Source organism: Phodopus roborovskii, unplaced genomic scaffold, assembly GCF_943737965.1.
Source record: "Phodopus roborovskii unplaced genomic scaffold, PHOROB, whole genome shotgun sequence".
Classification (NCBI taxonomy): domain Eukaryota; kingdom Metazoa; phylum Chordata; class Mammalia; order Rodentia; family Cricetidae; genus Phodopus; species Phodopus roborovskii.
This window is the reverse complement of record NW_026126480.1, coordinates 1,460,662-1,478,397: the sequence shown is the minus strand read 5'-3', so window position 1 is coordinate 1,478,397 and position 17,736 is coordinate 1,460,662. Positions and strand designations below refer to the sequence as shown.

Here is a 17,736-nt window from a genome sequence, read left to right as displayed (position 1 = left end):
TGTAACATGTGATTTTATTTATTTAGAATTAATTAATATTAAGTTCTAGTAGCACAATGAAAAGATGTCAAGTCAAACTAAATGTTATCCTCTATAATACTAGTAATATAATTATTCTAATAATCATTCCAGTTATAAGATGTTAAAATCTGTTAGAATTCCTGTACTGCCAATATTACAGAATTAATTATTGTGTATGATTAAAATTCTTGTCACCTAGATATGGTGAAATAAAAAGTACCGTTTACTTGTATAGAAAAATATTTTGCATCAGCAATTGTTTTTTAGAATATGTAGGATTTGAGTGAGCATCTGTGCCCATATGTACTTCCTGGGAAACAGCCAGACAGCTGAAATATTTCCCAATATTTCATTTACTTTTCATAGAGAAAATATTTCACACTGAGGTCAGTTCTTCTGGAAGGAAGAAATCAGAGCAGAACAAATAACATTTAATGCTCTTTTAACAATCCAGTAGTGAGAAATGGAGCTGGGAGCCAAGACTTTCCATCCTACACATCTGCCTGGGATGCTTTTTGCATCTCCATATGTATTTGTTATGGCTTTAAAGTATTTCCTGCCAAATTCATTAAGCAGGTATGGAGAGAACCCTGAGTCAGAGCAAGTTCCTTTCATCCATGAAGAATTTTGGATTTCTTTTTAATCCAGTGAGCATAATTTGAAGGCTTTGAGGGCCATCTTATCATACACCATATGAATAGAGTGTTTATTCTTCTTCTTTTCCCCTGAAGACCTCCAGAAAATAAGTAACATCTTTGATGAAATATTTGAATATTTTTCAAACACATTTAACCATTAGCTGCCATTATGATATACTATTTGAAGAAAATGGGAGGCATAATCAGTTTAGGAGTAGCATTAGGTGACTCCTATAGTATACTGCATAGTCTGAGATAAGAAGTGGCACCCATGGTATTTCTCATTTCATCTCACCCCTTATGCTTGTTATTAACCAGTTGTAGAAATTAACAGTGATCTTCATACACACTCAGTTTCTTTCCCATTGGGCACTTTCCCTCTTAGATGTTCTGTAAGATGCCAGTAAAGTCACTTATCTTTTCATGCATATAATGAGAAGAGTCCTCAAATGTCAACTGAAAATATAGACCTTTTGCTAAAAGATTGTATTGAAAGTGTTTCTGCTTTTTTTTTTTAACAGACTAAATATTTTCATGACTCATAATAATAAAAGGGAAATATTTACTTTGAGGATAAGCCAATTTATATATTATTGGACATAACACAGACCACCCAGGCCTGGACCCTACTGTTTATAGTTAAGGATCTTAAACCCCCATATGCTCTTGATGAGTCAGACCTATCTCTGTTCCAAGTAGAAAGTTTTTTGTCTGAAAAGGCCAATAATTTCACCTTCCCCACCCTCCTTCCAGATCCCTGGCTAGTAAAATTCTGTGGAGCAGAGAGCAGATTATTTTATTTCTGCAGGCAAGGGGCTTCTCTGCAGCTCAGTGATGATCACATTGCTGCAGGGATTCAACTGTTGAAGGACAGATGTTTAATATTGTTGGAAAATGCTGGAGTTTTAGTTGCCTTCAAGACAGTTTCTGACCTATTTATATATCTTATTTTTATGAGAATTTGAGGTCTAATATGAAGCTTCATTTTCCTCTATTATTCTTATAAGATTTTAGGATTCTTTTACTTTGATTTGTTGTATGCTTTCAACAGTTTCATTGAGTTTCCCCCCATATGCTAAGCTGACTTCCTTATTCATTTAGCTGTTTATTTGTATTTCCCTTGAATCATTCAGTGGTTTAATTATGTCCCTTTTGTTCTTACTGAATATTCTCATGATTACTGTGTTTGACTTTCTGTGTGGGCTTTCATCCAAGTTGCTCCTATTGAAATCTATTCCTGTGGGATTGGTATTTTCCATAGAGGTGGTACTGTTTCCACTTTCTCATATTTCTTACATTTCTTCCACTGGAACTTGTACATCTGGGATTAGCTCATTGAGTGAAGGGGTATTTGTTTTTAATGATAGCTCCATTCTTTCAGTTCTGGGATTTGTAGTGTTTTGTGGGATTAGACTGTCGAGGGATCAGTTGTTCTTTCCCTGTGGACTGACTGGAGTTTTAGTTCATAAGCTTTTAGGACATTTGATAAAATTCACAGTACTACAGTCAGTGTAGAATATTAATTGTAGAAGCAGCAATCACTGCTGGACAGGTCCAATATGCAAAAATCATAATTGTAAATTATAGTCATCTATTTAGTTCCAGTAATTATTGGGGTGCTCATACAGTGTAGATTCAGGTAATGGTTGGCAAGATTAGGAGTGAAATCTGAGTATAGCTAAGGGTTACTATCAACTGAGAAAATGAGGAAAGTAGGTGAGTGGCTATAAAGTTGGGGTGTAGTTTGGATTAACAGTTTTTGCATTATTAAAGCTATGGAGAATTAGGTTAAAAAGAGGTCAGAAATGAGGTAGGAATTAGAAAGTATATGGATTGTGTGTGGAATAATGAATTTTTACATTAGATGAATCCCCCAAACTACAGAACAGTCATAAAACCTAAGAAGCTAATATTATAAATGAAGCAAAATTATTAAGTGAATTTATGCTAGAATGAAATTTTTGATCTAAAATGAGGTGAAATAAATGTAAAATACATCTTTAGAAATTACAGCATCAGTAAGTATCCTTTCTCTCTGATTTATCCAGCAAACTGAACTGATGAGGGGGAGAGCTGTTGTGGCTTCAGTTCAAACCTGTTAAACCAGATTAGCCAGTGTGCTTTATCCCCCCTGCAGGTGGAACCCACTCAGCTGCAAGCAGGTGTCTGCTCTTTCTTGGGTTTTCCCAGCCTTCAACATGGACCATGCCTTGGGGAAATGCCCATCTATTATTGTTCCACATGTGGTGGGTGGCCAGCCTTCCACCAGTTGGGCTTTTGAGTCTGAGGCTCTTATAACATCGTATCTGTGCTGTTGTGTACCATTTCAGCGGAAAATGTTCATTTTGCCAGGGTTCTGATTCTCTCTGTGTCCAAGTTAGTATTCTTTATGTAGTTACAAATCAGGCTCTTTCATCTGTGGTGAGTTCAGCTGCTGCCCCTTAGTTACTAAATGCCCCACACACCTCGACCCATTTTAATGCTTTCTGGACAGAGCTCTTCCTTTTTTGGATCATTGCTTCCTGGAATGAGAATCTCAGCTCTGGGTTTGTGAATCAGCCTCCCTCCTCACACCCCAAGGAATCCATTGTCTTTCTGCCCATGTGTTCAGCCCTAGGTTGCTTGTCCCTAGCCTGGTTCATTCTTTGAAACTGGTATTGGCTTAAGGGGAAATTTTTCCCTGGTGGTTCCTGCTGTCTCCAGCACCTTCCTGCCAGGCAGCTAGGAGTCAGTTGAGGCTGGGAGAGAGAGGGGGGGAGAGAGAGGGGGGGGAGGGAGAGGGAGAGGAGAGCTAGCTCCTGGTTGCTTCTATGGGTAGATCTCTTTGCTTTTAGCTGTGTGTCTTAAAGTAGGTCATTGCTTAGGGGGCTGACAGCTCCTTTACTTCTTGGACCAAGGGAGCTTCTGTTTTCCCTTTTACCCATAATCCTTTCACCTGGTTTTGTTCAAATATCTTTTTGTAATTCTTGGTAACAGTTGACTTCAGGAATACTGCACTTCATTCTGTTTGTTTCTGTTACAATTTCAGGTAATACCCTGCCCCATCCCCCTTCATGCTCCATTGACATTTTTGTCTTAGCCACTTATAACCCCTTTTTAATTAGTGAGTGTGGTTGTAAGATAATAGAACAAACCTCTTATCTAGTTGCTCTGACTTATCATGGAACTGTGCTTTGATAAGCCCATTGTGAAAATGTATGAGTAGAAACCACACTCAATCCATCTGATCTAGCCAGTGTAGTAGCTTCTGCACAGTGTTCTCAGAGTATGGGTTCTTTGGCCTTGTGAAGCCAAGGCTCACTGGGAATTAGGGCTCACTGAACATCAGAGGAGAGGAACATACTTATCAGTAGTCAAGGGATAGGTGAAAAGTCAAAATTTGAGTTGTGGTTCATTGTAAATGCTACAACAAACCATTGTTAAGGAGTGTTTCACTGTGCATAAAGTCATCTCTTGGAACTGAAACTAATTTTTTAAAACTGAAATTGTTGGTTTTGGAAAAAGAACTTCTAAATACCAAGAGAGCAGAAGAAAATGCTACAAATTTGAGGAAACTATCAAAGGGAAAATAATAAAGTAGCTTAACATATCAAATCAATACCTGCCATAGTCTAGGCTGAGATCTTGATAGGGAAATCTGCCCACTCTGCTTTGTGGGGATTGAATGACAAGATTCAACCCATGCATTAGAGACCAGGCTGCACAATACAGCAAGACCCCCTTCTCCAACAACTTTCAAAACTAAAATTAGAGTGTTGGTTACTTTCCATAGTTCAATTCTCAGCACCCACATGATGGCTTCTACTGTCTATAACTAGAGTTCTATAGGATTCATGCCCTATTCTACTTGTAGATACAACATCCATATACATAAAATAAAGAAATCTTAAACAACAAAATTAGGGGATAGGAGAGATGGGTCAGTGGTGAAGAGCACCTGGATTCCTGCTGGGTGTCTCAAAGCCACCTGCAACTACAGCTCACCTGGCATCTGAGAGGTCGTGTACATGTGTGTAGAGACATTCAGAAACACATATATTTATGCACAGAGTTAAAGATCTGAGAGGTAACAAGTATATCAGTAATTTTCTCTTGGTCTGTTTGGTTTTTTCTTACTGTTTATCTGACCTCTCTGCCATTGTTTGATAAACTGTACTTTGGACATTTGAGTTTTGTACTACTTGTGTAGAGAGAGATGGTTTGAATAAAGTAAATGTAATAAGCACTTTAAATATGGACATAAGATACAAGGTCTCCAGAATGTATTTTTTGCTGTTTGGAGAAAGTGGTTTTCAGACCAGTCTTTAAGTGGGTTGAGGAGGAGACTGAGAAAGGCTTTCCTTCCCAAGCTAGAAATGTCAGCAGGACGTCCAAGTCTGAAAGCTGCTGAACACTAAAAATGAAATCCTTTGCAACTCCTGGTTTCTTTCCCACAGTCCCTTAGGGCCAACACAGGCTACTCTGCCAGCTATTTCATTATAAATCTGTGAGTTATGCCACAACTTTCAGGAATAAATCCAGACTTATTTGTCATATCCTCCCAAATGTGGCAAGGAACAGTTTTTGCCTGTTTTCCCCCTCAAGGCTGACTTCCCTGGTGACATGGTTCAGCATCTTTGAGTCCCAATGAGGCCCTTCTCAGATTGAAACAAGTCATTCCCACCTTCACACACACCTCCCTCCTTCTCTCCTTCCCTCCTATCCTCCCTCCCTCCTTCCTATTTCTTTCTTCTTTTTTCCTCTCTTATCCTACCCTACCCTTCTCTTTTCTTTTTGGTTTCTTGAGACAGGATTTCTTTGTATTGCCCTGGTTGCCCTAGAACTAGCTCTGTAAGCCAGGCTGGTCTTGAACTCACAGAGATCTGCCTGCCTCTTGCCTCCCAAGTGCTAGGATTAAAGTAGTGTGCTATTACCACTACAGGCCTCACTTTTTGTTTTTAATGGAGATCCAAAATATACCAAGTACATTTTTGAGCTCTAAATAACCCAAGTGTAGCATTCCTGAACTCAGGTGCTGTATTTTTCATTCAGTTCCATGTCCCCTCATTACAGAAGGCTAAAGGTGTTTATATTATGATATGTAAGGTAATTAGATTCTGAATAATACACATCCATTTAAAATTTCTAAGAGTAACTAGGTGGTGGCCTACTCCTTTAATCCTTGTTTGAGTGAAATAATATTTAAGAAGTCTTTGTATCTGTGTTCAGGCCTCTGCAATTTTTCTATTAGAAAAAAAATATGTACGAAGTATTATTGGATAGTTGTATTTCAGAGAAGTAAACTCTATAATCATTTTGTCTCCTCTGATCTGTGCTGTCTTTTCTCTTTTTTGCTTGATTACCCTTTGATCCTCCTGGGCTCTTGCCTCTGAAGCATGGGTTCCCCTCTCTACCATTGTACAAATAGAATAAGGCATGGCTTAAAGTCAAATGTAAACGCCTATATTTAAGACTAGCAACCACTGCAGGCTTATTGAGGCCAAACCCACTTGGCTAGTGGGTGAACTCAATTTGCTAGCCAAGACCTTTGACTGTCAGGACTCTGAGGCACTGTTGCCTGAACTGTAAGATCTCAAGTACTGTCCCACATACAAACTTATTGGAAAGCAGTGTATTTTTATCCAAGTTAGGATTTCAGAGGACAAAAACCCATGCTTGTCTGGATTTTAAAGTTTTCAATCCATGTTTCCTTTCTTCCAAGCTCTACAGAAACCCATAGTCATCCAGCAAGGACATTTTGAGATAAATATTATATTGCCTTGTTTCTCTGCCCCATTTCCCATAAGCAGTGGAAAATACTGAATTGGAATGGTGGGCATGAGGTAGGATGGCTTTGAAGAAACAATTAAGATGTAATTAGAACTCTTTAGAATGTGTTCATATTTCTACTCTATTGGTCTTAAAGCAGGAAAATGCATAAACCCAAATGGTACGGATATGTGCACACACACACACCATCTCATTTGCTGCTGCTGCTGCTGCTGCTGCTACTGCTGCTTGAAGTCAGGGACAGAAGCCAGTGTGTGCCATGTGCTAGACACATGCTGTCTCCTTGAGCTGCACCCTAACTTTTCTTAGCTTATAAAGATGACATAATCACTTTTGGATTATTATTCTATGCCAGTTTCGAGATTATTAGATAGTAGGCATATTTAAGGCATTTTCTTAAAACACTATTGTGTACATTTTTACTTTCTGAAGCTAGGATGGCAAGAACATTTTGCAGAAACTCAGCTTTTTTAAACAAATACTGGAACACACAACACCCCCTTCACATTCATTATTCTTAACTCAGATAATTTCCACATGACAGGTGAGTTCAGAGCTGTGTAAGGTATTTTTAGTCTAAAATATAATTGGGAATATTTGAGTATAGTAATAAATATGCTTTTAAGTTGGAGAATGACAGTTACCTAACATTCCATTTAGAAGATATAAGATACTGTTAGTGTTCCTTAAAGTCAAATATTCCAATCTATCATATACAAATTTCATATATATTCAATAATAGTGATTGAATTCAGGGTTCAAAATCATATTGGACCTTATCAAGTTTGAGTGAACCATGAATTTGTAGATACCATTTTCTGTCAGGGATGTTTAATTCATGAAGCTTTATATTTTACACTTATTAGCTCTGTATGTATATGTGTGGGCATGAGCGTGTGCCATGTGCTTAGAGAGGTCATAACTATCATTTCTATCTTGGGACATCGGGCTTGCCATAGGATACCACAAGATTTAAGCCAGGGAGCTTGCTGTAAGTCAGGACTGTTGACTGTTCCTGCCTTCTGTGTGTAAGGCAGCAGTTGCAATGCTGTCTTAGTCTGTAGCTGTGATTGCTGTACTAATGGTGCCCCAATAGCAAGTAGCTTTGAGCCTTATAAAATAGATTCTATTGTTTACATTTTTCAGATGGAGAATCATGTACAGAGTTTAAGCAGCCTGCTCATGAATCTGCTTTGCTCTATTCTAACTCTAACTTTACTTGGTGTACAAATGAATAATTGTTTAAACAAGTAACATTTGCTTCATTATTCCATAGGTATAGTGTTAATTACAAAAGTGGAAGGGAAAGCAGCCTCTATGACACTTTTCATTGTGCTTCTTCCTACAGTAAAGAATTGATTAATGTCACTGTATGTCACATGCACACAGCGAAGTCTGGACCTTTATTGTAGTTGGTTGAAGTATGGGTTCCCTCACTCTCTCTGTCTCTCTGTCTCTGTCTCTCTCTCTCTTTCTTTCTTGGTGTGTGTGTGTGTGTGTATGGGGGAGTAGAAGGTTGCAGCCTACCTGGATGCTTGATTAGAGTGTGTTTACTGTGCTAAAACACTGGCACTTTTTGACTTATTACAAATAATATTAGTTCCTTACATTTGCAGACCATTAGGTTTGATATTTTGTCTATATGTTCTGTTAGCCGTAGTTTCAAATTATTTTTAGCCTTATTTGAGATTTTATTTAATATATTTTGATAAACATATTCTTTGGAGATTAGTGTGTGACTTCATCTTTTATCTTAAAAAAAAGGAACAATACACATTTTAGGTATTTTTATTATCTGTTGATTTCAACAAAATTTAATTGGTAGATTGCTATTTTGGCAGATACTACTAAATGAGATTATATTAAAGAATAATTGGGTAGTTTGAGTAGGGAGATCATGTGTGTCACCCTACTCCTGTTAGGAATGTGACCTTTCTCTTCCAGGTGAAATTCCCTCCTGTTTCCATGCAGCCTGTGCTAGTTTCTCTCCCCCTCTTTTCTCATTGTCATGCTGTAGCCATCTTAACCCTCCACTGATCCTGGTACCTAATCATCTCTTTGCCATGTTACATGTATCCCTTCCTCCTCTTCTGCTTCTGCTTTTGCCTATGTGTGCCTTGACCTTCTTGATACCAAAGCCAAGGCTGGATATTCTTCCATTGTGCTTTGCTAGCACCATGTTCTGTGTATATTAGAGTACTTTCTGTAATACGGATCGTTATTTATTTGTGTGACTGTACTTCTCTGGATTATGACACTGTTGCAGGACATTGACAGTAGTTGTTCCCAGAATGTGAGGACTTGCATGGTAGATAGTAATTGCCAGTGAAGCAATACCAGCTATAGACTAGCCTGCAAATGCTATGGTCTCATCTCCTTTGCTGCTGAAGTACTGAACATGCCTGCCAGCAGAGACTGTGCCTTTTACACTGGATAAATAGGAAGGCAGTTTATTTCATTTGGGGTTTGAAAAACACCTCTGCCTAAGAAGAGGTCAGGACCCCCTGTTCTAGATACACATGTTCATGTCCAAATGTAAACATGTACCAGATCATCAGTATGCAGGCGTGAAAGGTGCTTTGTATGGCAGTTGAGTCCTAGGAGCTATTAATAGGCATAAAAGTCGCTGATTCAAATCTAAATTGTTTCAAAAATTGAAAATCAAAATAGACAAACCTCAAAGTCTCTGCTATAAAAACGAATCCAAGAAACTTGGTGCCATTTATGGATATAATTGCTATAGAATGCATAAATTTCTTAATTTCTACATAGATTAATGTTTTCTTTCAGCCTATTTTTACTTAGTGTTCTGTCTGCTGGGAAAAATTGTTGCCAGTGGAGTGTAATCAGAATGCTCTGAAATATCTGAGCAATTAAGAAATCAATAAAGAAGCGAGATTAGATTGTCATAATGTATGCATACACTATAAAGTAATACCTAATGTCCTGTAGAAAAGTCTGCTACCAGGAAGACTTCAAATCACCCCTTAAAGTTAGTGTGAGGAACACTGACTAAGGGAATCATGTTATATAGAAAAGGGAATTTTGTTTTGAATTTCCTTAAGTATTCCAAATAAGCATAATTGATTCTTGGCAGTTATGTGTTTGGCCTTAATGGTAGACAGGTGCTATTGTTCACAACCCTTTGTGGTGCCTCCACGGGAAAGCACGCATTTCCTTTCCTGCTGACACTGTACCTGGAGTTGTGATGTGCTTTGTCTGAAGAATCTAAGTGGAAGTGACTTTTGTTTAATTAGAAACAGAAGTCCAACTCTCTTCATTCTCTTTCTTCCTCTTTTGACAATTCACACTCATTCCAGATGGACATCTCTCCATCACACTAAGATACACAATAAAGATGGCCTCCAGTCTACCATAGCCAGCCCTTGTTACAAGTGACATGAATGAAGAATACAATTTCGTTGTTACAAGCCATTGAGCTTTTGTTTTTGTTACTTCACCCAGCCCTCTGGTTCCCAAGCTTTGGCATACATCTGCATGAAAACCATTTGGATTTTCTTATAACACAAGTTATAAGAATTGTGTTATAAGAATTTCTTATAACACAAGTTGCCTTACATCATCCTTTGGCTCCACTGTTAGAGTTTCCAAATTCTGTGGATCTAGAATTAGTGTCTGTACCTTCAGTAGGTCAGTGGTAGTGACCAAGGCTTTATATTTCTGATGTGGAAAATCATTGTTGCATGTGTGTTGGATGTGGGGACAGGTACAAAAAGGCAGCATGGAGGACAAGAGTCCTCCATGCTGCCTGAAGTATGCCTTCAGGCAAATCACAGTGTGAAAGTGAGGAGCTGGGCGTCTGTTCCTTTAAAACTCTCCATGCCTTTTGTTGCTTGTAAAGTTTGCTTAATGTCAGTTGAATGACTGCCATTGTCTTGCTTGAGCCTGTGGTTTCCTTTGGGTACTTTGAGATCCTATACTTGTCAGTGGTCTTCTTCACAATCGGAACTCAAGCCAGAGAGCTGGCCGATTGGGATGGTCTTCCTGTTGTCTGATGTGAGATGGAACCAAATAATTTGGGGGCACTTCACTTCCCTGGCCTTAGTGCCTTCATCTGTCAAATGTAATTACATCGGCTTACTTTAGTTCCAGTTTTCATTTTAAATTTATGATACCCTTCTCTTGTCCAGCAAGATTGTAGTGTGTACTGACTTTCCCAGTTTCTATTGTGCGAACAGAAAGTTATTCAGAGGAAGTAAGCTGGAGTATTTTAAGTGAAGGTTTTGCTATTTAGGGTGATTATATTTTGTAGGTTCCTCAGGAAATAGTAATTTAAAGCTGCTGAAATGCTCAAAGATGCATATTTTATTTATTTTTATGCCTCTTAGATTTGAACTTTGGGGTTAAATAAGCATACCTGTCTGAAAATGATACACTAATGTTGATATTTTAGATAGCTGTTCATTTTATCCACTGTGAAAACCCAATTGCTATATTAATGACATAGATACCAATATACTTTTGAAATAAGTTAATATGGTTCAAAACTTCTATTTAATTGAAAAACATTTGGTTTCATCTTTTCCACAACATTTATGGAAGGAGAAAAATGAGTATTTGAGGTCCTTCAATTACTGGTTGAGTAACGATTATTTAATTTATTGCAAATAGTTTTATTTCTAGCCAATGCTGTGAATTTGAGTCACTTGTTAAATCTTTCTGGACTCACATGAAAAGTCGTCCTCTTACCTGGTGCCACCTTTGGTGTGAAGTGCAGCAGGTGCTACTGCTGAGCAGCAGGGAGCCCCTCAGGCCAGCGCCCTGGAAACTGCAGTCCACTCCTTTTTATCTTGAGATTGACTGCTGCTGCTGTTACCAGATCATTTCAAGATGGAAATGTATCCTATTGACAGTTTTCTTCGGGTGATTTGTTGGCTCCTAAGCCAGTGACTGAAGCTTGGAGCACTGCTTTCCCTGTGTGGATTTTAAGCAAAAGCCATTCAAGCTTGTCCAAATTTAAGGAGAAATCTGATTCTGCTGGAGTTGTTCCTGTGCATGTAAGCCCAACTGTTTCTAATTTGTCTGTGGGACACACCAGAAAGCACTGTGCTGTAATCATCCAGTGCTCAGTCCCTTGGTTCCCTGCATGCTGCCTGCCTTGGTGGTGGCATTCCTTCAGTTCTCAGGGACCAACCCAATCCCCAGGGCTCCAGGGCATGAAGTGAGTGCATAATAAAATATTTGTCAGAATCAAATGCACTATTGTTGATTCACTTAAAAGTGCACTAAGGGGATTTATTGAGAATATTTGGAGTTGGGATTGCTCATGAAGAAACAAAAGAATCTTCCACAATTTAATTGTTGCTCATCCAGTAAGAACACATTTGTGTATTTTTCATGTTAAGTGATATATGTAGGCTGAAATGAAGTTCCATTTAATTGCTTGAACAATAGTAGGTGTAAGAGGAAAATCCCACTGTGTTTATTTAGGCAGTATAATGTTTTAACCACACACATCACAGGTTCTAATAGTAACTTTAAGCAGTCAATTTATGCTATGAGCATACACACATATGATTAAGACATTAAAATTTTAAAACATAAAATGAAATTTGTCCTATGTCAATTTTCTTTTTGTTTGCATGGTAGGCAAATGTAACAAAATACAAAATTATTGCTACATTCTTATATATTGAATTATACTTTAGGAATATATATGTATATTCCTACTTTTGAAATATAAATATTTGAATATATATATATTCCTATTTTGAAAATAAGTTAGAAAAATTCACTACAAACTCTTTTTATTATTTTGTGAGATTGAAAATAAATTCATATTAAAAGCAAACCACATAAATTGCACTTTTTAGATTTACTTATTTATTTTATGTGTGTGTTTTCCCTGAATGTATGTATGTGAACCACATGTGTGCTAGTGTCCATAGAGGTCAAAAAGGGAGTTGAATTCCCTGGAACTGGAGTTACGGGTGATTGTGAGCCACTGTATTCATGCCAGGACCTGAACCCAGATCCTCTGCCAGAGCAACAAGTATTCTAAACCACAGAGCTATCTCTTAATTCTATGAGTTTTCTTTAGAATAAATACAATTATGTTCCTTAAATGTGAGCTATTTAAGTAGACATTTATTCTTTTTTTGATTTTTAATTTTTTCTGTTGGATTCATTCAAAATTAATTTGTGATCTTGGTACCAATAATAAAGCAATTAAAAATTGAAATTGTTGATGATACTTGACTGTTATTATCATTGGCCATTTACCTCCCCCTTCCCCCCCATACCACCAGTAGAAAACTTAACATTTGAATTCTGAGCAGTTTCTTTTAAAAACAATTTTGTTTTGGGGTTGGAGAGATGACTCAATGGGCAAAGGCTCCGGCCACTAAGACTGAAGACCTGAGTTTAGTCCCCAAGACCCACCTGGTGACAGAAGAGAGAATCTACTCCTAAGGGCTGTCCTTTGATTTCTACATATGCCTTGTGGCATTTACACACACACACACACACACACACACGCACGCACGCACGCACGCACGCACACACGCATGCAGGCAAGCATGCTCACACATAATTTTTAAGTGCTTCCATAAAATAAAGTAATTTTTTGATACCAGTAGTCATTAATACTATCAAAATAAAATATTTTAAGAATTAGCATTGTGCACAACCATTTTAAGTCTAATTTGTCTTTCCCTTTCTATCTTTACTTGTGCTCTCCTGTAGTTTCTGTGAGGCAGATAATTTAAAGAGCTGGCTTAAAATACTAGAGAAATCTAAGGTTTGAAGTACTGATTCGAGTATTTACAGTACTATGTAAAGGTATGTGCATTCTCCTTGTGTAGTAGATGCTCAATTAGTGATCAGTGAGTGGACGAAGGCAGAGTGTCTACTGCAAGCCAAAGTTTGATATTCGGTGAGTCTGAACCAGAAGAGAGCACTTCTTCCATAAATATCCCTTCCCCATAGTGTGTGTGTGTGTGAGTGTGTGTGAGTGTGTGTGTGTGTGTGTGTGCGCGCGCGCACGTGTGCGTGCGTTACTATAACCTTATAAATACCAAGATTTTCCCATCTCATGTATTGTTCCTGAAGAAAGTTAGGAAATTGTTCCGGTAAGTGAAGCTTAGGAAATATTTTATATTGATTACATTCATGCAATAGTTGGAAACTGAGCAGACAAGCCTTTTGTTGCTGTTCTCATTGTTTTTAGCTTCCTGGAGAACTCAGAGAGAACGGAAGCAGCAGTTCATGCTGGCTGGTGCAGAGGTGTAAAGCACTAAATAGCTTGCAATTTTGTGAAGCTGCAGAGCTATAGAAACAGAAACATCAAAACTCAGCTATCATGAAATGTACTTAACAAAATATAGTGTAACTTTTTGTTAGTGACATTTTGAATTCCCTGTAAAATGTGTATTTAGAGGAAAGCTTGCCAAAAAGGTTGCTTTCTGGGTATAAGGTCTTCCAGGTGTGGTTTTCTACTGACATCTGCTGGTAGCGTGTTGTAATGACAATCACAAAAATCCCATGGAAGTAATCTCACAGGCATTAAGTAAGCAAGGGAGAGAAAAAGCATTCTGTGCAGATTTATTTATTTTTTTAACTATTATTTGTACATCTCACTCAAAATTTAGACATTTGATCAAGAATATTATTTTAGTAATGTACATGTTAGTCCTCGCTGTGCTTCCCAGGATGTACAGTGTAGTTCCATCCCACACCTTTGATAATAGCAGTTTATTGACTGAGGCTTTTATGCAGAGATGGAAACCCCTTTACCTTTTGTATTTACTGGCTTTTTCTTATTACAGCTTGCACTAGCACAGAGTCTTCCACGAGTAGAATATGCATTGAATTGTAGTTAGTTTCTATCATCTGCATAAACTAAATAGCCCAGGATACATGAGTTGAATTCATTATCTTTGTGGACACTTGAAAATAAAATGAGACTCTATTCTAGAGGGTGATGTCATTTGAAGAAATTGGTGTGATTTTTTTTCTATAAAAGTATTTTGGCATTAGAGTGTATGGGTAAATCATGTACACACATAGACACACACTCACACACACAGGACATTTCTTCATGTGTACTTGTTTCCTTATTTATGGTTGTATCTAGTCTCCTGGGTTTACACAGTACATGAAAATAAATCAGGTGTCTTTCATGATCCCTAGACTTACATAGCCAGCTGCCTGCATCCTTCATGCTCTGTTCATTCAGCCCAGGCATATTTCACACTTAATATATCCAATACAAATTTCATTTTCTCCCTGAGTCTGTACAGTTCCTCACGTCAGTAATGGCCATTGTTCTCTTTGGCTTAACTGAAGATTTGTTAGTAACTGGTGAGTTCTGTCTCCTATTTACCCCACATTCAAACTATTCAGAGGATTTGGCAGCTCACTTTTGACATACACTCAGGGTCTTCTTCTCTTTCCTTCTGGTCACCTTCCCATGATTCTAACTCTGCCCTCTGTTTTCCACCAAGCAGCCAAATTAATTCTCGTATGACTTAAGACAGATTTTTCTCTGCTGAGATCTTTCCAAAGTCCTCCTGTGCCCAAAGGCGCCTCATTGATGGTAGAAACCCCCCACTATGCACTCCCCTATTCTGCTCCACTTATAGGAACCACATCAGTCTGTCCTCACTGCTGTGTGGACTCAGCCTTGCTCTGTACTTGTTTCAAACTCAAACGCCTTCCCCTTGGCTTCTTAAAAGTTTCCAACCTGATTCTCATCCCTTACCTTCTTAAGGAGACTCCATCTGAATCCTTATGGCAAAAGAAAGCCTGGCTCTTCACCAGACCCCTCCCCTCCCAGCCTTGCTGGGTTTTTACCACAGCAGTTATTCTGTGCCCTATAGTTTTGTTAAATTTCTCCCCCAGTGTGGATGTCACACGGGAATGTGATGTTCTTGTGTCCATGGCTACATAATGGCACCTAAGCCAGTTCCTATACATAGTAGGTGTCCATTATGTGATAAATAAATGCTTAAAAGGAGGCTTGATCTGATCTGCATTGTAATCAGCCAGGCCTCGGCAAAGTGAAGACCTTCTAATGGGGTGTGCTGTGCTGAAATCTTTATAGCGCGCCTTCCACATTTAACATAGATTTCAGCAATGTTTCATGTTTCATAGTTAGTTTGGTACCTGCACCACACACTCGTTGTCAAAATGTGGGGCCACATTTTAAAAATTCTTCTTACAGGAATAATTACTCTATTGTTCTTTTGACCCTTAATTACCTTAACAAACCTTAGACATGTGAATGGAGGAAAGAATAGCCCCCTTTGAATACATGCTAAGACTATATCAATATGAAGTGCTTCCCACAGGGTTCCTCCTGAAGAACCAGACTTCCATCATAATGAAATTGCAAATTCATTTGTATACTCCCCTTTTCTGCTTGAAGGCTACTTTGTGATGTTTGGTCTGCAATTAAATGTATTGTGCAGGGTCACAGATATGCCTTGCTGACTAGACTGCGTTGTCAGAATCTTTTAACTATTCAACGCTGCACAAAGACAAACGGCTATCTTTTAACAACAACATTTCAAAGCCAAAATTTGTTCCCAGATGTACAAATCTTTTAACCGATCAATCTACCGCTTCCTTTTCCCTGGCTGGTAGGCCCATTGGCCACTCCTCCGTCACCCCACCAATCTAGATTATGCCTTTTAAATTACTGTGAAACACTTCATCCTGATGGAAAAAGATGATTAAGAAGTTTAGTAATGTTATGTACCCAAACATGATTTCAGTTTATGAATTATTTTGCCTTCATGCCCATTCTGTGTGTGTTTATGTAGTGTCTTACCTAAATTTTATGGTTACATTTCCCACTATTAACATGACCACTAAGTCAGTCATACTGCTTAACTGAAATAAATACTTAAATGTTTTCAAACATCTTCACATGCGTTAAGTATTTTTCTAAGATTCTAGGTCACATCAGATGAAATACATTTTAAATGTTAAGATTGTCTGTTATTCTGTATATATTTCCTTTACGACTTGTCACACAAGTAATGAACAGAATGAATTGCTCACTTATATCTGAGGATGTACTTTTTAATTTAGGGTCTAATGACACCATCATTGTGTCAGTAATCTTTATAGTTTTTTTCAAGAGATTTTGATAATAAATATCCAAAATCCCTTTATGGCTAAATATACCAAAGGTTCTTTGTGGCTATAATCATTTTTTATATAAAAGGTCTTTGAGTATTACTAATGTTTTTCAGTCTGTATTAAGTATTTACTGTTAGTCTGAGAATCTTACTTACTACATAACTTGTATCCTCCCTATTTATAGACGATATAATAGCAGGAGGATGGATGGGGAAATGCTTGATTTTTAAGTCAGGTTACCACTGTCACTACAATCCTGTAACCACCATGACGTAAGGTTATTGTAGGTTTTAGGGCCCCATGCTAGTAAAATGTGTGAAAGCCTATGTACAGAACTGTGTTGTCAAATGGAACATGAATGAAGGGCCCAGACTACCCAGTGATGATAAATGTTCAAGCAACACTGTTTGTATTCTTCTCCTCCCACTCTCACTCTGTTCCTGTCACATGTTACCTGTTTCACTTGGCCTTAACCAGAGGCTGTGTAGGATGTTGCATTCTGTACATGCTCAGCTCTGCTCCTTGTTGCACTGCATCCACTGAGTTAATGAGAGAGCAGTCAGGATCTGGAACTGACTTCTGGATGATACTCAGAGTGGATGCAGTTTTTCTCCAAGGGAAATCAGCCCCCAGGGATTGGGTACAACATTTTACATCTAGATGGAACCCTAAGAAGATTGTCTTCACCCCTGGTTCTGTTCCTATGCCCCAGGCTGTGTTCCTATGCCTCAGGAAATCTTTAGTAGACTATTTGCCTAAGTAAGGGTAGTTCTCATTGCTTATGTCCTCACCAAAAGATTTCACACTCTATACCACTTCTAGGAAGATAAAAATCATTTAATGTGCTACTTTATATTCCTAAACATGTCATTTATGATCGCAAATTTTTGTTTTAGGTGCAAAGATGGTTTGAAAGGCTTTACGTTTTCTGCACTTAGGTAAGTAACATTCTATTTTTCTGTTGAGAGAAGGTATGAGTTAATTTAATCTTTTAAAAATATGAGCATACGTAATTACAATAAAGATTTATTAACTTATTTTTTAATCTGACAACAGTTTCAAAGTCACAATAGTATTTCTTTGCCTTTGTGGATAGTTTATTAAGTAATTTGTTAGACTGAGTTATGGGTGGGACTTATGGACTGTCAAGCACAGAAGGCCAAAGTGTTCCTAGAGTGTTTGGTTTTTACCTCCCCTCTTA

The 17,736-nt window shown here is 38.0% G+C and overlaps 1 protein-coding gene across 1 annotated transcript in view; it reads left to right on the top strand.

The window, feature by feature from the left end:
• The window catches only part of Tmem135 (transmembrane protein 135), a 187,482-nt gene that overhangs the window by 147,153 nt on the left and 22,593 nt on the right, over positions 1–17,736 (top strand). The window contains exon 7 of the mRNA XM_051192184.1: positions 17,432–17,473. Within this exon, the coding sequence (XP_051048141.1) occupies positions 17,432–17,473 (42 nt within the window). The remainder of the gene's footprint in view (positions 1–17,431; positions 17,474–17,736) is intronic.